This window comes from Mobula birostris, chromosome 16 (genome assembly GCF_030028105.1).
Source record: "Mobula birostris isolate sMobBir1 chromosome 16, sMobBir1.hap1, whole genome shotgun sequence".
Taxonomy (NCBI): domain Eukaryota; kingdom Metazoa; phylum Chordata; class Chondrichthyes; order Myliobatiformes; family Myliobatidae; genus Mobula; species Mobula birostris.
The window spans coordinates 21784338-21805611 of NC_092385.1; the positions used below are offsets into that span (position 1 = coordinate 21784338).

Consider the following 21274-nt stretch of genomic DNA (forward strand, 5'->3'; position numbering starts at 1 on the left):
GAAACTGCTGTCAAGGTAATTTGGTTTTACTTTTCACGTTTAAAAACTATAAATATCTAAGCAGCAAGGTTAATTGAAAATACTTAAAAATAATTAGAGGATTAAACTAAGGTAAGATAACTTGTCTTCCCCCTTACTTCCTAATCTTCAACCCTGGAACCTCCATTGAAATCAGTGGATTTCCAGTGCTGCCCTAGGAGATCCATGTGCTAGTTCCCTGCTAGAACGCTTGGGCATCCCAGCAGTACTGGGGTCTAATGCTCTACGTGGGGTCCCAGCAATAGACAGTAGAGACTATTCTACTGCCAATATCTTACTGCATATATCTGGCATAACTGTGGTTGATTATCAATGGACCTACTCTGACCACAGACCACAGTCTTTCAAGACAGGCAGTAAGAGATTTATTAATACAGGTTAAGGGCAGAGGATAGAATTGAGTTAGAAGATGACCCAAGAACTGCTCTAAGAGCTGATAACCCACTCTTCTTCATTACAACAGAGTATTTTCTTGTCTGAATTACTAATTATTCAAATCCCCTCATAAGTGTCTGTATATCTCTTATTTTTAATCTGGGGGCTATTAAAATACACTAGAAAAGAAAATCACAACAGAAGTGCTTGCTTTAATTACTATTTTTAAATCAAATTTTTCATGATGCTAGTAATTATTGCTTTCTGTTTTAAAGGTTCTAATATCAGAAGGTCTTGGGCGTTATGCAAGAGATCCCAAATTTGTTTCAGTTACAAAACACGAACTTGCAGATGCCTGTGACATGACAATTGATGAAATGGAAAGTGCAGCAAGCAGTTTATTAAATGGCAGTCTTCACAACGGAACTACTGGAGATCTACTTTCCATTAAAAATAGGCGTGACTATGAGCTACAGGACTATGGCTTTGGATACAGTGATGAGGAACCGGACACTGGTATCTATGAAGAGGACCTAGGAGATGAAATGATATGCATCACTACTTTATAGCATTTGGTATGGAATAATCATTTATACAAAAATTAAGGAAGTGCCTCATAGTCAAGAAATTCTTATGGCACTAACTAGGTCAGGTAACCAATAGAGTGACTTCCATGTGATGCTGCACTCTTATAAGTAAAAGTCCTAATTGGTGACAATCTGATCAAATAACCTCTATTTTGTTCTCAAGTACAGCGGTATGATCTGATGATAATGTGGTCAAATAGAAGAGGTATGAGCCAATCAACAAACTGGCATGCACAGACAAACTGAGGACCAAGGAGAAAATTGTAAGATGAAGCCATAATTTAATCATACAAGGCTAGAGGCATTCTCAGTCAAAGCAACGTGCACCCTTTTGTTTGGAAGGAAGAAGTATATTATTTCTATAGTGATGCTTGTAGTTAAAAGGAAAATATTATAAAGGTGATGACAATCAAATATGACATGTTGTTACCTCAGAAATACATTTGGACTTTTGGCTGGGAGCAAGTGATGGCATATCAAAATATTTAAAATTATAAAACATATCTTCTGATTTTCAGAAATATGAACCATTCTGAAGTTTTTTAACATTCTGCAGCAAATCTCAAAGTATTATTTTTCATGGGCAAAAATTGCAGTTTTTTTCACCTTAACTATTTTATTCTGAGTTTACCAAGGATCTCTTTTTTTTTGTCTTTTTACATCAGCTATGGAGGGAACTTAATCTTCTGCCAACAAAGAGACTTTATGGGCAGATTACACTGGAAATATGAAAGATATTCATTTTCTTTGTAAGGTTAATTTGAAGCTTATAAACTGCTTTTCTTGCAAAATAAACAAACTGTACATGGTTGTAACATATAACAAATTTGTATTTGTAAAGAGATGTTCTATATTTTGTAATCCTGGTACTGTAAAAGATAAGCAGCAATATTTATGGTTCAAATTTATCATCACAAATTCTATAGATTCTTGTTATTTTTAATAGAAGTACAAATTCATAAGTAATTGTACTGATAGAGCTGCCTTTTCTTTGTGTATGATTCAAGATTAATTTCAGAGTTTTGAGCTAAGTCTGGAGCCAAAGGGAAAAAAATGACTTTGGCAAACAGTTTTTAAATTAAAATAAAATATAAACCTAACTTTACACAGGATATGCAAAGATAATTTATTTGCACTCTTACTTGGAATTATAAATATTTAAAAATATTATTCTTGGTACATTTTTCATCCTTTCTAAATCACTTGTAGTAATTAGCAATTGTCACTGCCTGACCCATTTACTGAAAACTACATTGCTGTTCTGAAGCAAAATCATTTTGAGTAAGTTTCAGTTGAATCAGACAAGGGATTCTTCAAAAAGAAATCATAGTGGTTTCAGTAAAACAATCTGATTTTTGCATATCTTGTATACAATTTCTCATGACATCAATAGCTTATAATGGGACTGCAGAGAATGAGGTGGGCTAAATGTTTTTGTAATTGCCAGCATTTGCAATATTTTGCTGAGAACTACAAATGCATGCAACTGAAGGGTCAAGTTCCTGTAGTAATGATTCTTCAAATGAGGTATTATCAACATGTGCATCAGTATTTTATGCTTTTAATTTAACCAAATGTGTTCATTTGCACACGTTTTCCATTGTAGAAACTATGCCATGGAGCAGGTCTTTCTTAATTAACTGAAGACACTTTTTTCAATGTACATTTTCAGATGCTTTTTTATGTATTTTAAATAATGGCCTGTTCAGTTGCAGGTACATTACTAGCAGCGGCCACTAGAATCTTTTAAACTGTACACATTTTAAACACTTGTGTATATTCTACTACTAATAAACAAAAACAAGATGTTTTACCTCAGTCAGGGATAAATAGGGTTTTAAATAGTTTTTATTCCATTCCCAAGGAGGGTGTTCTTGATCTTCAGTTCACTGATTATGGCAATCTATGATTGCATAACTGTTTCCTTCTGTTCAACCTTCATGACTACTTTTATATGAAATAAGCCTTTTGTGTAGTACAGTATTTGTATATTCAGTTTATAAGGTTGTACTATTTTGTGATTGTATGTATGGTACCATAAGCTCTGTAGCCGTATTTTCCATTCTACCATACCAGTGTGCTGGAAATGTACATAAAAATAGTGTATATTTCTGTAAGTTGAAACTATTCAAACCAGAGTAAAATTTAGTTGATTTCTCACTAGACAAGCCAGAACAGTTATTATTATTAAAATAATGGGCAAAACAAGAAATTTCTCTAGTTGACCTTTAATCCCGACTTTTTTTTCCTGCTGTACTTCCATAGTAGATACTATAAACTAACTTTTCACAAAAATGCAAGTCAGCATTTCATGACTGGATTACAGTTCCTGTAAATTTTGTTTTCAGTTATCTTGTACAGCCTATTGTTGTTCGAATGTGCCTGCCACATTTAAAATTCTTTAAGATATCTGTTGTTGCTGCCCAACTCAATTTAGAGCATGTACAAACCAAACATATTTGTCTTAATGAATAAAAAGAATGTATGGGCTAAGACATTACCTTATCCTGTACATAATAAACAAGTCTCCCAGAAAATGACTATATATATTCGAAACTGGTATAAATTAGATGGTGTTTTGGATTAGTGTGGTTGTATTTTGTTTTTTTTTTGACATAGGCCTAGAATGATTACTCCAGGTCTGCTGGATGCGCATGATTAAAAACTCCATTCTGACTCAGTTGCTTTCTACTTATCAGCTTTGTTGCTAACTGATGGCCTTAAAGGTAACAACCAAGCCTGGTACAACGAGGTGAGACACAATTTTTACCTAAATTCTATGTCAAATTTCAGTAGACTTCTTAAATGTGCACATCTACATCGTTTACCAATTTCAGACAAGTACCTTAGACCACTGAAAATTCTCAGCCAACTATAATGTTAAATTTAGAAGCCTGAATGCAAATTTATGAAAAGACCATTTTTCTTCATGTATTTTAAATAATGGCCTGTTTGTCACTGCATTGCTTCCATGAAAAGGACCTTTAATGTTCTAAACCATTTCTCATGAAGCAAAGCCACCTCCAAAACGGATATGGGTCATAGTGTCAGTTTTAAAGACTGTTATAAAGAAAAATAAAAGATTCAGAGTTAAAGAGTTCAGTTGGTGATGGCATAAGTATCAAGAGAAAAAGTTGAGAAGCTTCCGCATCCATAGTTGGAGGAAGATAGAGATTACAGAGTGGTGTATGAATTTGCAGAGTCTTTGCGAGATTAGACTACGGAGGAGTGTGAAAACAAGAATGAAGAATTTACAATAAAGGTTCTGATTAGTTTTGAGCCAAATAATTTGAGGGACTATATTGGGTGATAGGATTCAATGGGTCTACTTCAAGTTAAGGTTTCAATGTTTTTGCAGGAGAGGAGTTACTACCACAGTAAAGGAATGATTATCACATCAACTTACAAAGGTGATTAGAAGAAAAGTTGGGTAGTTAGTTATAAAATAGGATAGAGGGAGTGGGACTTTGATAAGAGGTGGTACACCAGAGAAACTAGATTTCAAGCAGGGGAAACATTTAAAAATAGCTTATCCCACTAAGGAAGAAGAGTCAGCTGAATGATCACACTTTAAGTGACATTAATGTTTACAGGTCACTCTGAGGGTGGAGGACAAAGGCAGAGCAGAGTGGTTTCAGAGGAGGTTAGCACAGAGATTAACTTTGATTATTTTGGGTTCTTAGGATGATCCTGGAAAAGGCATTTAACAATTTGCAGAGTCTATTTCAGTGGTGCATCTAAAACTGATGAGGGATGACTTGTCCAGTTTTCTGTCATAAATGTTCAAATTTCTTCCCCTCATGAAAGACATACTACTGAGGAGAATAACAAACAGAACCACAACATTTTCATGTTAGAAACAGAACAATGTTACCTAGTGGAGGTCTAGCAACATCATTACCTGCCTATGGGACAAAGCCCTTGAATAGACAGCATACTCATCCATTCATATCCCACTAGATGTCAAACTCATCAATTAAAAGACATTTGTTTTTCCCTCTCCATCAACCAGCAAGGAAAAATTGTCTCAGAATTTGCCTTTTGGAGCCTGAATATTCCACCTCTGTTGTGTAGTTATCAGAGGTTCAGAAATCCATCATTTCAACAGATGACCCCAAACCACTCCGCTTGTATTGCAGATATCCATTATGTCATTCACAATAAAAAGAAACTTAGAAGAATACTTTGATATGCATTTTTAAAAATCTTTCCAATCACTTTATTTGCCAAACAATACTAGCAGTTGAAAACATCTACAAAGACAAATTTAAAATGTTTTTAATGTTGTCTATTTCTATCTTGAGTTCAAAGTTATTGCAGACAGGCTACATAGTATGTGCATTCAATATTACTTGGAAAAAATGTAACTTTAAAAAAGAAACAGTTTAGCTGTGTATAACTCATAATTAAATCTTATTTCAAGACACTTAAAGCAGAAAGATGGTTATATGCAATATTATGGCTCAGTCTTTTTAGATGAGTGAGTATTACAAGCCAGCCTCAATTTTGCCTCAAGACATAATAATAATAATAATAATAATAAATGAATAATCTATTCAGGAATAATACCCAATTAAACTATACATTAAATTAACTTGGTCCGAGTCCAACCATAATCATGACACCAGACACAAAAGAATCAAAAACGAGTAAATTTAATTATTGATTTAACCATGATTTAAAGAAAAACATGAAGGATACAAAACTAGATTCAAAATGTTTTAGATTCAAATACTTTGTATCCAATAGTTTATTTACAATTATTCAGATTTTGCTCGTTTACATTGTACAAAATCTATTTTTTTGAAATGGGAACATAAAGTATGAAGAAAGTAATTTTATTGTGTGGCATGCTTTATTTTAAATCAAGTGCCTAGGATCTGGGTTTAAAAAAAGGAACATCCTTGTCACATGGTGCTGGACGTCCCCTGATTATGTCAGCAGCCTTCTCTGCCAACATAATTGTAGGTGAATTTAAGTTACCACTTACAATACTGGGCATTATAGAAGAATCCACAACCCGTAAATTCTCTAACCCTATAACTCTCGTTTCTGGGTCGACCACTGCCATAGGATCTGAAGGTTGTCCCATTTTACAGGTGCAGGATGGATGGTAGGCACTATCAGCTTTCTCTCTCACAAAAGCATCAATTTCCTTGTCTGTCTGCACATGGCTGCCAGGAGCAATTTCTGGACCACGGAACTTATCAAAGGCCTTTTGAGCAAAAATCTCTCTGCTTAACTTCACTGACTGGCAGAGTTCCCATACGTCAGTTTCTGCAAAATGAATAATTAAGTAATACAAAAGTTAAATCTATAAGTAATTTAGTGAAAATGTATAAAGTATACATATGGCAAAATCCACATTTCATGATTAATAAGTGCAGAATTCTATAACTTTCATCATATAATTCAAAATGCACGCTAGTTTTATGTTGAAAATTTAGAAGCCACACAATATGGGAGTCACACAAGAGATGAGAGGCATTCTCAAAGAACATTGACTCTTAAATCATGCCTCACTAGGAAATATATTTATTGAATTGGGCACACAAGATGAATCTTTATAACTGATACAAAATATTACCTGTAGACAAGTAGTTTGGTTCAATAATTGGGTGTTCTTTAGGATTTGCATTCTTGAGCTTCAACCAGCCCACACTTGTGGGCCTCATTGGACCCACATGTACCTAACAAAAGTTACAGAATTTAAAGTAAATTTTAATGAAAATTCATATATCACCATACACTACACTAAGATTCACTTTCTTGCAAGCATTCACAGTAGAACGAAGAATTGCCAACCAAACCAATGAAAAACAAAGACTGACGATTAATGTGTAAAAGAGGACAAACAGAAAAAACAAATAATAATAAGTAAGTAAGTAAATCCTCCAAGAGGACTTTAACCTTGTCATGCTTTGGAGGTTTGCATGCCTCAGTGACCCGGAGAACTAAGTTGTCAGGGCTTTATGCTTTGGTTCTTGGTAAGGTCACCCATGCCAAACAGGTCAAAGGGTAGAGGCCAGACTGAGAGAGGTCCACTGGTTTTCCCGGTTTGGGGTTTCAGCTCAGGGCTGACAACCTGACTGCTCAAGCAAAACTGTTACGGAAACAGCAAAGAATAAAATAAACCTTCAATTGCTGCCCTAAACACCAGCGGTGTAATGGGCAGTGAGTAAAATAATACTGAGAACATGAGGTATAGAGAACGTGAAAGTGAATCCTTAGGTTGTGAAATCGGTCCGGTGTTGAGGTGAGTGAAGTTATTCACACTGGTTCAGGAACCTGCTGGTTGTAGGGTAATAACTGTTCCCAAATCTGGTGGCGTGGGACCGAAGAAAGGAGGTACAGGAGCCTATGTTACATCTACTACAGTAACGGATTTACCAGTTACAACTTACCCATCATTCTGTCTGTTAAGGTGTGATCTGCAGCCTGCACCAAAGGCTAAAATAAACTTGGAACAGTAAAAAAAACAGAACACTGGAAGAACACAATGGGTCAAGTAGCATCTATAAAAGCTGAAGGTACACGTTGATATTTCATGTCACGACCCTGCCTCAGTCACAGAGGCCTCTTCTTGAGTTCTTAGTGTATTGTTTTTCTGAGTTCATCTGCAGTCTCCTTTATCTTCATGCTAAAGTAAACTTAGAACAGTATCCATCTATACATTTAAAACAAGAATTTACAAAGCCGGTCTTGAGGTAGAAAATAAGATTCTCAAAAAATATATTCTTAACAATCAATCAGCTCCAGCTTTTATAATAAACTGCACCTAACCTTTTTGCACAAATGCCTTTGGGTCATATGGATGAAACAATGGCATGTGGCATGCAGGTTAAAGTTATTCCAAAGGTACACTGCTCTTCCAGTGAGGTTTCAGAACAGGTCCCAGTAGATAATAAACACAAGAAAGTCTGCAGATGCTGATAGTCCAAAGCAACACACAAAATGCTGGAGGAACTCTGGTCAGGCAGCATCTATGGAGATGAATAAACAGTTGACGTTTTGGGCCAACACCCTTTTTACGTTGACTGTTTATTCATTTCCATAGATGTTGCCCGAACTGCTGAGTTCCTCCGGCATTTTGTGTGTATTGTTCCCAGTAAATAATAGTCATGTCTCATACACAATGCTCTAATGTTTTTACGTCCATCTCTCAGAACAGTAGGAAGTCTGCCAAGCTCTTACATAATGTAGTAGTGCCGGATAACACTTCCAATCAATCCAATTTTCAGAACACTCTTAAATAAAGAACTACTAAATGGGGTCATGAACTTTCAAAAGGTACTGTATTCACAATGATTCATTTGTGACTTGATTTTATTTTCCTAATTAGTTTTCTGAATGGTGAATTTCCTGAGGGCATTTCAGAGAAACAGCACACTTGACACAATTCCTTCTAGATTTATCAAATATGGTATCTGATATCAACCTAACAGACTCACATAATAATCTTAATGAACTTGCAATTATCACCACCTTGGTTTAATCTTAACCTTCATCTCTTGCATTTAATCATTCGTCTCAGTAAACATTTCAAATCAGTGTATCCAATTACTGTCAATACCAACAACTTAAGGTTCAAACAATTGAAATGAAAACAATATACTCTCACTCAATTTTGCTTAATACCATACATGAAGTTATTCTACGTTGGCCTATACTGATTTTTACTGAGAGCTCAAAATGAGAAAACCATGCCAGACTATGTGCAGACTGATGATAAAATTGAGAATGAAGTTGCCAAAAATGTTTAAGTTTTCCAGACAATGATTAGTCCCTTACATTACGAAGAAACACATACTTTTCAATAAAGGCCCTTACAGCAAGATTGAATAAAAGATAAACTTCATTTGAATTAACTGGCACTATTTCTTCTAAAGTGAAAAAATTGGTTTGTCTCACTGTGAGGATTTAAACATCTGAAGCAACCTTCCAAAATATCCAAATCTTTCTAGTCATAGAGCACTACAGCACATAAATAGGCTCTTTGGCCCATGCTGACCTGTTTTGCCACTTCTTCCTAGCTACTCACACCAGGACCAAAGCCTTCCGTTACCCTCTCATCCATGTACCAAGCCAAACTTCTCTTAAAAGTTTCAATTGAACCGGCATCCGTCACTTCCACAGGTAACTTATTGCATATTTGTTCACCTTTCTGAGTGAAGAGAATTCCCCCTCAGGTTCCCTTTAAATATTTCACCTTTCACCCTAAACCTATGACCTCTGATACCAGTCCTACCAACTTGAGGGGAAAATGCTTACCTATACCCCTTAAAAATTTGTATAGTTCTATAAGAGCTCCTCTTAATTCTCCTATGCTCCAGGGAATAAAGTCCTAATCCATTCAGCCTTTCTCTGTAACTCGGATCAAGTCCTGAAAGCATATTTGTAAATTTTCTCTTCACTCTTTCAAGCTTATCGGCATCTTTCCTATAAGTAGGTGACCAGAACTGTACTCAATACTCGAAGTTCGGCACCAGCTATGTCTGATAAAACTTCAACATAACATCTCAATTGCTGGTACTCAGTGCTCTGATTTATGAAGGCCACTGTGCCAAAAGCTTTCTTTACAACCCTATCTACCTGTGACACCACTTTCAATTATGGGTCTGTATCTACAGAACACCTTTGTAAACACAATTAATGACATCTTCTGACATCTAACAAATTAAAATAGAACAAAAAACACTTCTTCTTTAACTTTGGGTCAATTTTTAGGTCTTGCTTGGCCAATGGGTTTTTGAATGCCACCATCAATGTGTTCTTGTGATAGAACTGCTGAACTCAGAGTATGATTCTAAAGAAATATTCTTAGGAATTCAATCAAAAAATTTAAGACATCTTTCAAAGTTGGAGATCATCAGGACGCTTACAGGATTTAATACACATACACCAGGGTGAGATTTGCCTCACCTCTTGTCACCTTCTCAATTTAAAACTGTAAGGTTGGAAAACGATGGATGTGCCCACCACTGCAGAGGTCAGATGCAAACAAATCACACCATGGCTGTCCAGGCACATGACCCAAGGTCACTGAGTATGTTCAGATGAAATTCAACAGTATCTGAATGGCCATTACAATGTATTAACTCATTACAGTACTTGCTGTAAACATGAATGGGTGTAATTTATTAACTGAAACAGAGGTTGGCAGCTGAGAGAAGATTAACCATGGGGTAACCTTTAATCTTATTCCTATGCTCCGCCAGTGAAAGAAGGTAAAACCATAGTTTCAGATTATCATAACCTTGCCAATTTTCCCTTTGTACTCAGTAAAGTGGTGCATCACACAATTTGAAGGCATCACAAAGTGCTTTAGAGCTAAAGGTACAGTCGCTGATGTGATAATCACAAGAGAGTCTTCCAATGCTCGAAATCCAGAGCAACACACGCAAACTCAGCAGGTCAAACAGCTAAACAGTCGTCGTTTCGGGGCAAGGCACTTCATCAGGACTGGAAAGGAAGGGGGGGAAGATGCCAGAATAAAAAGGTTGGGGGAGGGGAAGAAGAACAAGCTATAATGTGATAGGTGAAGTCATTTGGGTGGGGGAAAGATGGATGAAGTAAAAAGCTGGAGGTAATAGGTGGAAAAGGCAATGGGCTGGAGAAGGAGGAATCTAATACGAGGAGATTAGATGACGGGAGATAGGAAAGGAGAAGAGGCACCAGGAGAAAGTAATAGGCAGTTGAGGAGGAGAGGTAAAGGGGGCACTATTCCCTCTAAGTTTCACAAGTGTGTGGTTGTGCAGTAACTGAAATGCTCCCGTGCACATAGCCTTTGTTGCCACACAGTTGGAATCTTCTTCAACATAATGTTAATATAAAATGCTGTGCAGTTTTCAGGCAGTGTAAAAATTTCCAGCTCAGAACAATGGTTGGTCCGCACAGCTGTTAATAAAACTAGGGGGAAAGTTTGGAGGGGGGGGGGAGGTCAGATTGGGGAGATTAAGAGGGAAGGGGGGAGGAAGATAAATTACCAGAAGTTGCAGAAATCAATGTTCATGCCATCTGAACCCACTTTATTCTGCTCATCACAAACTAGAATCAAAGAATACTGCCCCCAATAGGACTTTTCTCTGTTGTTTTAACAGCCTGCCATGTAAACTTTCTCAAAGAAGTACCTTGGACTCTAATGCAGTTCAACCAAAGGAAAATGGAAGATAAATGAAAGCACTTGCTTAGCAGAGCCAAGAGTACAACAATTTGAAATTGTTTACAACCCAGGTACATTTCTACTGATAACTGCTGAAGTCAGAAGTCTTCGTAAAATGATGGACAGCATTTTGTCAGAATTGTTTCTCAAGCATTCTTTCACTTCCCTTATCTACAAATTTGCAGATTTATTTATTTATAAATCTGCAGAAGAACACTCAGAGACAATAAGTATTTATTTGCTACTTTATCTACTTTCTCCAACAGAAGAGCTAAAGCTATACAGACAATTCTGATTGTTATCAGAATTGATATTATGGTGGTTTAACTGTAACCTCCAAATTTGGACCAAATAAGGCAAATTTTGCAAAATGTAAAGGGTACCTGAATAGCTGATCTTCCTCTTAACATCCTATCACAAATAGTATTGCTGCTGTGCCCACATTTTATGAAAGCTACGGAAATTATCCCTTCCAAGATCTCCTGGCTAACTCAGGGTGCACACTTTAACAGGCGGGTCTGAGGGTAGAGATGCTCACTAATGAGGGTCTGAGGGGAGGGGTGTCACTGCCAGGAGGATCAGACGGGAGGGGTGTCACTACCAGGAGGGTCAGAGGACAGGGCAATGGACCACCAACAACCGCTTAGAGCAGTTCATTTGCTCATTTTCTGAGCAAGGTGTAATTTTTTAAAAAAGCAGTAGCATTCAATGTTTCTGCAGTTATTTCTGGTGGAACACAGAGTGGGGATTAAAAGTCAAGATGTAGCAGGATAGGTAACTGCCAGGGAAAGGATTTTGTGCATTCGGTTCATTGACTGAAGTGGGGCGTAGAAGGGGGTCCCAAGGATTAAGTAGTCACTGAGTGATGTGCATGTCACAGTCCAGCTTTGTGTATGAGCAGGTGTGCTCCCAGGGTAATGAGGTCATAGAAACATAGAAAATAGGCGCAGGAGTAGGCCATTCGGCCCTTCAAGCCTGCACCGCCATTCAGTACGATCATGGCTGATCATCCAACTCAGAACCCTGTACCTGCCTTCTCTCCATACCCCTGATCCCTTTAGCCACAAGGGCCATATCTAACTCCCTCTTAAGTATAACCAATGAACTGGCCTCAACTGTTTCCTGTGGCAGAGAATTCCACAGATTCACCACTCTCTGTGTGAAGAAGTTTTTCCTCATCTCGGTCCTAAAAGGCTTCCCCTTTATCCTCAAACTGTGACCCCTCGTTCTGGACTTCCCCAACATCGGGAACAATCTTCCTGCATCAAGCCTGTCCAATCCCTTTAGAATTTTATACGTTTCAATTAGATCTCCCCCTCAATCTTCTAAATTCCAAAGAGTATAAGCCTAGTCGATCCAGTCTTTCATCATATGAAAGTCCTGCCATCCCAGGAATCAATCTGGTGAACCTTCTTTGTACTCCCTCTATGGCAAGAATGTCTTTCTTCAGATTAGGGGACCAAAACTGCTCACAATACTCCAGGTGTGGTCTCACCAAGGCCTCGTACAACTACAGTAGTATCTCCCTGCTCCTCTACTCCAATCCTCTTGCTATGAATGCCAGCATACCATTCGCCTTTTTCACCGCAGTCCTGTCATAGGCGCACAGCAACCCCCAAAGGAGGTGCAGCACAGAGAATGAACTACTGCAAGGGACAAGAGGCAATCCTTACCTCCACAATCTACACCCCAGGCACATGGTGCAACATCACCCTTCCACCTCCCCTGAGGGCAAGGGCCCAGGCACAATGACGCACAAATCTACTGTGCCTTTTGCCACAGATGTCACATCAAGATTGCAAGGGTGCTGGCAGGAAGAGCCTAGTCAAGTTTTCAGGTCAGCACAAAATCACCCTGGATCAAATGCAACACTGTAATCATCTTTGACGTTGCTGCAATAGAAAATTAATATATTTTCTGTTGCTTAACACTGGGAAAACAGTTGCAGAGGATCCCCTAGGCATGCATTTGCACTGAAATTCAATTCAGTGTACAATGCTTTCATGTTAAGAACTAAACCAGGTGAACTGTGCCTTGAAAACAGCTGCTTAGCGTCATTGTGAAACCCTCGCTAAGAGAATGCAAGATACTTGATACAGATATTATGAAAGAGCAGTCTTTCATGACCACAGCAGTAAAATAAATCAATCAACTGAAGACTTAATCAGTCAAAATAGATATTATTCCTTAAACTTTTCCCACCAACTCCGCAATCAAAAACAGAAATCTGGAACTGGACAGCAAAAAGAAAGCCAATCTTGGCTTCCAAAAATAAGAGAGATCTAATTAACTGCACTAATTGATTTATATCATGAAGAACACAGGACATGTGTTACTAACGTTGCAGGAGCTCAAGGTAACCTGAGAAAAGACCGCACACACATCAGATTGAAGACAAACAGTTCATTGGACAAAAAAATAGTTGGAAAAAAAACCTAAAATTACTGCCTTCATGAAATAAAACAAACCATTCAAAAAGTTTGCACAATTTTCCTGGGTACAAAACAAAATGTAACCATTCCAACAACTATTAAGCTTCATTGTGTGTTACAATTTACTTCTTTATCAGTGATGTATTAAAATTACAGATAAAAGGAAATAAAGAAAAGTCCATGTTTTGTTATGGTGAAGTATCACAATTTATCACGGTTATTTGAATTTAAATTTTAACCAAAATAATTCTCATTCCATATGGTAAAAACTCCTAATTACGTTAGTTAACATGGCGAATGTGAGAAACCTCTGTCAAATCCATTGTGATCCAAAGATACAAACCAGGGTTCCTCAGCCCGGGATCCATGGACCCCCTGCTTAATGCTATTGGTCCATGACATAAAAAGGTTGGGAACCTTCGATACAAAATAAAGCTCTTATTTATATTTCTGAGTAGCTTTAGCAGTGATTACTTCTGTTGACTGCTTTTGAGCGGTTAAGAAGCCTTGCATGCTGGCACACAACAGCCTCACCTGGTAAGCCTCAGTGTAAGGTGTGACTCTCCCGTGGTCAATCACCAGCGACGGCAGAAAATGGAACTGGATATCAGGATGGCTTACTCCAGGATGACTCCTGATAAACCCACCAGTTTCCAAGTGAGCAGTCGCTCCCTCACCTGAAGAAATGAAAATATTCTACATTAAGTTAATTTATTTTTTTTTAGAGTCGTGGAGTTATACGGAACAGAAACAGCTTCCTCAGCCCGACTCGTCCATGCCGACCAAGTTACAGCTTGGAGGGTCGCAGCACAGACGCAGGCCCTTCAACCCAACTCATCCACGTCGACCATGTGTTGCCAACATGAGCTGATCACACTTGCCTGTGTTTGGCCTATATCCATCTACCAGGGATTCCCAACGTTTTTTATGCCATGGACCGCTATCATTAACTGAGGGGTCCGTAGACCCCAGGTTGGGAAACACTGCTCTAAACTTTTCCTTTCTATGTACCCCTCTCAATGTACTTTAAACATTGCAATTGTACTCTCCTCTACTACTTCCTTTACCACCTCATTCAACATACCCACCACCCTTTGTGTGAAGAACTTGTCCCTTGGGTCCTCTTTAAATCTTTGCTCACTCACCTTAATCCCAGTTTAACACTCCTCTACCCTGGGAAAATGAGTGTAATCATCCACCTTATCTATGACCCTGTAAGGTCACCCCTCAGCATTCTACACTCCGGGAAAAGCAGCCTATCTAGTCTCCCCTTTTTACATAAGCTTTATATAGTAACAAAAAAAAAAAACTAGTTCTTATTTCAAGCAGCAATAAAACTCCAATAATCTGGCACTCTCAGGACTTAGATGGTGCCAGACTTGAGGATTGTCCAGATGATCATTTTTATTTGGAAAGAAATAAAGATTTACATTTAGAACCGAGACCATTCATTCACCAGGACACGCCCTGATGAAGGATCTCAGCCCAAATGTCGGCTTTAATCCTTTCCATAGATGCTGCTTGACCTGCTGAGCTCTTCCAACATTTTGTGTGTGGTGCTCTAGATTTCCAGCAAATGCAGATTTTGTGTTTATTTATTTTTACTTTTACTCATTTTACATGTTGCATGGTAGTGTCAGTGAGCTAGGATGAGTTTAAAAGGAGATGGTAACTAAGCCCCAATGAGTTTAAAGTAAGTGGGAAATACAACCGGCTGAGCTTCAGCTCATCAAGTTCCTGACCTGATCTTGTTTCCTAGCCAGACAGACCAGTCCCCACGGCAACACACTGTTGAATTGTGATGTTTTTGATCTGAGGTTCTTCGAAGTCAAGAATGAGGCAGAAAACTTGTTGCTTCTGGTCGTTTTCATTAAATGCTGAGAGAACGAAGGAATTAGGAAAGGGGAATAGCAAAAGCAGAGCCTAGCAGTGAGGAGAAGGTGAAGACGAAGACGGAACGAGGTCAATCTGATGTGGTCTGGTCTTCTCATACCAATCTGCTAAATAGCAGTAAACTCTATCGGTGGAATCAAACAATAAGATAGTCCCCATTCAGGTCACCGAAACCAAGAAACTTCCAGAAGAAGTACAAACGGACTGTAACCACTAGGAAACACATTGAACAATTACAGAGACATTGATAACTTTATATAAAAAAACAAAACCAAGCAGAAGAAAGTAAAACTATAAGGAAAATAACAATTATAGATTCTAATCCAACAAAATACTGGCAGCAGCTATAGAGGGGGATAAATAGTCGACATTTTGGGCCGAGACCCTTCAGGAAGGAGCAGAAGCCAGAATAAGAAGGTGGGTGGGTGGGGGAGAAGTACAAGATGGCAGTTGCTAGGTGGGGGGGAGGTGGAGAGATGATGTGAGAAGCTGGGGTGAGAGGTGGAAGTAAAGGGCTGAAGGAGCAGCAATCTCATTGGAGAGGACAATGGAGCCTGCCTTCTGGGGACTGTGACCCCAGGTGCACGTCTTGCTCCCACTGAGATGGTGAGGGAGCCAGATGCCAAACGATCAGTACTTCTGAATGTCCATGGCTGGATTTTTTTTAATGGATCAAAGGAGCTTGAGGTTCACCTCTCCCTCATTGCCTGGAGACCCCAGTTACTCATCACAACTACCAACCAGACCTTGGGCCAACACACCCAAGAGAACTGATCATTCCAACTGGTTTAACATAATGAACAATTTTCTGGCAACATAACCTCTTGTCCTATTGGTGCTGTTTATAGGTAATTTTCAGTACTTACTCTAATTATATAAAGCACTACGTAAAAGCTTGAGTATCTGATACCTCACTATCATTGGCACTTCCATGGAGCTGGGCCAAGGGTGGAGCACCACCGAGGGCAGCCAGGACAAGACTTCATCCCTCCCCACCGATCTCCCTCCTGGCACTTATCCTTGTAAGCTGAACAAGGGCCACACATGCCCTTACACTTCCTCCCTCACTGCCATTCAGGGCCCCAGACAGTCCTTCCAGGTGAGGCGACACTTCACCTGTGAGTCGGCTGGGGTGATATACTGTGTCCAGTGCTCCCGATGTGGCCTTCTATATATTGGCGAGACCCGGCGCAGACTGGGAGACCGTTTCGCTGAACACCTACGCTCTGTCCGCCAGAGAAAGCAGGATCTCCCAGTGGCCACACATTTTAATTCCACGTCCCATTCCCATTCTGATATATCTATCCACGGCCTCCTCTACTGTCAAGATGAAGCCACACTCAGGTTGGAGGAACAACACCTTATATTCCGTCTGGGTAGCCTCCAACCTGATGGCATGAACACTGACTTCTCTAACTTCCGTTAATGCCCCACCTCCCCTTCATAACCCATCCATTATTTATTTATTATATATATATATTTTTTTCTCTCTCTTTTTCTCCCTCTGTCCCTCTCACTATACTCCTTGCCCATCCTCTGGGCTTCACCCCTTCCCCTTTCTTTCTCCCTGGGCCTCCTGTCCCATGATCCTCTCGTATCCCCTTTGCCAATCACCTGTCCAGCTCTTGGCTCCATCCCTCTCCCTCCTGTCTTCTCCTATCATTTTGGATCTCCCCTCCCCCTCTCAAATCTCTTACTAGCTCTTCCTTCAGTTAGTCCTGACAAAGGGTCTCGGCCCGAAACGTCGACTGTACCTCTTCCTAGAGATGCTGCCTGGTCCGCTGCGTACACCAGCAACTTTTATGTGTGTTGCAAGAAAGAGGGTGATGGGGTTGGCAGAAAGGCATCACCAAGGAAGGTGCTGGATCACAGAGAGACAAAGCCAAGGGAGGGGCAGCGCCAAAGGAGCAGCAGGGTGAACGGAAGGGCATGGCCAAGGAGGCGGCTGGGCTGGGCAGCAATCAGCCACAAGGGAGAGACTGAGCCAACCATGAACACAATCTATCATGAGTCAACATGATGCTTTCAGATCAGGTCATGCATAGCACATACCTCCGCCACACTGCTCAGGTGTGTTTCTGAGGTACAGGGGCTAGCGACCCTTGTGCCTGTCCCACGTACTTGCTACGAGCTATCGCTCAGCAGCAGTGAACCATCTGATCCGCCTACCAGAGTTCTCTTTGGGAACTAGTTGACTTGGTCAGCATTTCTGATCTGGCTATTCTTCACGATTGCACTTAAATGAGATATTTTTTAAAAATTTAAAAAAAACCCTTGATCAGTCGTCATTTGTCAGGTGTTTCATGCGTCAGATAACAGAGCTTCTACTGTAATCAAACATGAGCATGTCTGAGCATGAATTATTGAGGTAACAGCAGATCAGACACCACTGTTTCAGCACCTGCCAAGTTCTCTGACAAGATCTGCCTACAGGTATCACTGAAAGATAAAAGAAGGTGGAAAAAACTCATCAGTAAAATTCCCTTGCTCGAATAACTATTTGTTAAAAGCTGCTGATTTGATCATAAAGGAAACATTGAAAATATCCCCTCACTGCTGATTAATTTAAAAAGCTATTTAATGAAACAACTGAGAAGCCCACATTTTTTAAAAACTAAAATAGAAAGCAAAATCACAAAATGTTTTGTGAACATGAGGAACAAGAGAGCACCTAAGAGACATCTGGGAATGAAGTCCGGTGAAAAATGGATATGACAGAAAATCACTAACATTTGATTTCCACAGTAACTTTATTTGTTACGAGGGGTGATTGAAGAGTTCGTGGCCTACGGTAGACGGAGTCAATTTTAGAAAACCTAGCATATTTAAGTTTTCAACATAGTCCCCTCCTACATTGACACACTTAGTCCAGCGGTTGTGGAGCATATGGATTTCGGACCTCCAGAAAGTGCCCACAGCAGGGGTGATTGATGAGTTTGTGGCCTAAGGTAGAAGGAGATGAGTTATTAACTTCAAACTTAGCCTTAGCAGTAACATAAAAGAAGAAACCCCTTACAATAATCAAAGCTGAATTTTCATTGTCGGTAAAGAAAAATGCGGTTTAGTTGTCACTCAGCGAAAGCTTAGAGTGAGAGACGAGTCTTCGGCGAGGAGAGGAGACGAAGACAGACTCGTGTGGAGCATCTGGTCGACCACCGTGGTTGGTCCCAGGCGGCGGGTCGAGGGGATCGGAGGGGATCGAATGGTGGAAAGAGGACCCCGTTAATTGAGCTCCAACGGTTGTGCACAAAGTGGTTGAACTTTGATAAGTCTGGCGCCTTTTACTTTCCTTTTATATTGTATCTCTATTACATAGTTCCAGTAAGATCTATAAAGTGTAATCATTTCATCGCATATGGGGTACTGTCTGTTATTTGGCGGGGTGGGGTACATCACACAGCATCCACACAAGCTCGATTACAGATTTTGGCGGGGCCGAAGGCTGCTCCCTCTAGACGGAAGCGAGCTGAGTGAGCTTGAGGCTTACCAGGGGGCTACATTATATTAAACCGTCAATTTCAATTTAAAAATCAAAATATTGCAGATGACGGATACATGGAATAAAATAGAAAATTCTCTAATATGGAACAGGTCAAGCAGTATCTGCGTGACAGAAACAGGCCAATATGATCTTTTTGCTCTGCCTGACCTGCTGTTTGCTGTGAGCAATTTCTTCCTTCTTCACCCCATCCAAATCTCTCAGCCTTTAAAAACTCCACGCTGCTGCCACAATCCAGACTGGGCAACACATGGCATTTGCATACTTGCCAAGCAACAACCTCAATGGTTTCCATCTGTAACACTATACCCTGTGCAGATGACAAATCCAACATTGATTGTACGGGATTAGGAGGTAAAGGGGATTGGGACTCTGAAGTTGTGTGACTTCAAAGAATCTTTTGAGTCTTGGGCTTAGTTACACATTTCAAAGTGGGATTAATACATTTTTAAAGCATAAAAATTCAAAATATAAGTAGAAGATGCCGAAGCACTCAGCAAGTTAAATAGGATAAGCTCAAACAGAAGCTGAGTCAATGTCTTGCAAGCACATTGTCATGCAGTGAGGGTGAGACTGGAAAGAATAAAGACTGCCAGCTTTCTGTTTCTGACTCTTTGTAGTTCAGCACGTTAAGAGTTAGTAAACCAAGTCAAAATTCAGATCTACCGTGATTGGACAGAACTAAAATAAACTAGAGGGGCCGAACAGTCTCTTCCTGCTTCGTGGTGCTAAAAGGAATTCACAGCTAGTAACGTCAGTATAACACTGCCAGAAAGATTTCAACATCAATCAAATGTCCACACTCCTACATCTGGCAACAAAGCCTGCTGTTGGGTTAGGATGTCCAATTTATTTCTTTTGTATCTTCCTTGTAGTTGAGCTTTTCTACTCTTGTATAATAATCACTGGAAGTCATTCTATTTGAATCTGGCTATTTTATTGGTTAGTTGTTACCATTGGAATGTCATTATCTTTTCAGTCAAGCTAGTTTTTTTTAATATAAAACACCATGTTTTTTTTTACACACATAAAAGTTGCTGGTTAACACAGCAAGTCAGGCAGCATCTCTAGGAAGAGGTACAGTCGATGTTTCGGGCCGAGACCCTTCGTCAGGACTAACTGAAGGAAGAGCACCAGCAACTTTTATGTGTGTTGCTTGAAATTCCAGCATCTACAGATTTCCTCGTGTTTATGATTTTTTTTTTGTTCATCCTTTGCTCTGGTAACACTTAACTAAATGACCATAAGCAACAAGTTTTATGCCTCCTGTTTTGACTTCCAAAACCCTAGATCGTAAAGCTATCAGGATCCAAGACCAGCCACTGATGCCCTTAGATCCCCTCACCACGAGACTTAAGATCTCATTCTATTTCACATCTGGCAATCACGCCACGTTACATGTATGCACACCAAGGTATCCTCCATTTAGAACCATAGAACCATAGAACACCACAGAACAGAAAGCAGACCATTTGGCCCTTCTAGTCTATGCCGAAACTTTCTCAAAATGAGAAAGGAAGCAATCCTGAGGGACTGCCAAAGTAGAAGGTGAATCCAAATCTAAACATCCACCCCCAGCAGATGGTGAATGCCTTGAAAATATTGATAATTAACTAAATAATCTGAGCAAACAACAGGAATTCTGAAGATGCTGGAAATTCAAGCAACACACATCAAAGTTGCTGGTGAACGCAGCAGGCCAGGCAGCATCTCTAGGAAGAGGAGCAGTCGACATTTCAGGCCGAGACCCTTCGTCAGGACTTACGCCAGACTACAACAGCACCCCCCTTATCGGCGGGTTTAATAATACGGTTAGGATTAGCGCGGAGGGAGTGGAGAGCAGAGCGTTCCGAAGGAGTGAGGTTGGAATGGGGACAAGGTGCGGTGAAGTCGAGACAGTTGATGTCCCGTCGGCAGTTAGCGATAAAGAGATCCAGAGCAGGCAGAAGACCAGAGCGGGGTGTCCATGGGTTGAAGACGGGAGAAGGGGTCATCGGTGGGGGTGGAAGAGTCCTTGCCGAAGAAGTAGGCTCGGAGACGGAGACGGCGGAAGAAGAGTTCCGCATCATGGCGAATGCCGAACTCGCTGTGTGGGCGAAGGGGGACAAAGGTGAGGCCCTTACTGAGGACAGAGCATTCTGCCTCCGACAGTTGAAGGTTGGAGGGGATGGTAAAGTCCTGACGAAGGGTCTCCGCCTGAAACGTCGACTGCACCTCTTCCTAGAAATGCTGCCTGGCCTGCTGCGTTCACCAGCAACTTTGATGTGTGTTGCTTAAATAATCTGAG

At 40.0% G+C, this 21274-nt stretch overlaps 2 protein-coding genes across 2 annotated transcripts in view; one reads left to right on the forward strand and one right to left on the reverse strand.

Moving 5' to 3' along the window:
- LOC140211037 (voltage-dependent L-type calcium channel subunit alpha-1D-like) overlaps positions 1 to 3410 on the forward strand; it is a 383898-nt gene extending 380488 nt beyond the window's left edge. The window contains exon 48 of the mRNA XM_072280398.1: positions 690 to 3410. Coding sequence (XP_072136499.1) covers positions 690 to 983 — 294 coding nt within the window. The 3' untranslated portion in view covers positions 984 to 3410. The remainder of the gene's footprint in view (positions 1 to 689) is intronic.
- Positions 3411 to 5199: 1789 nt separating this feature from the next.
- Positions 5200 to 21274, reverse strand: part of chdh (choline dehydrogenase) — a 52087-nt gene continuing 36012 nt past the window's right edge. Inside the window, exons 7-9 of the mRNA XM_072280399.1 lie at positions 14130 to 14272; positions 6589 to 6691; positions 5200 to 6278 (exon numbers count right to left, since the gene is read on the reverse strand). Of these exons, the coding sequence (XP_072136500.1) occupies positions 5875 to 6278; positions 6589 to 6691; positions 14130 to 14272 (650 nt within the window). The 3' untranslated portion in view covers positions 5200 to 5874. The remainder of the gene's footprint in view (positions 6279 to 6588; positions 6692 to 14129; positions 14273 to 21274) is intronic.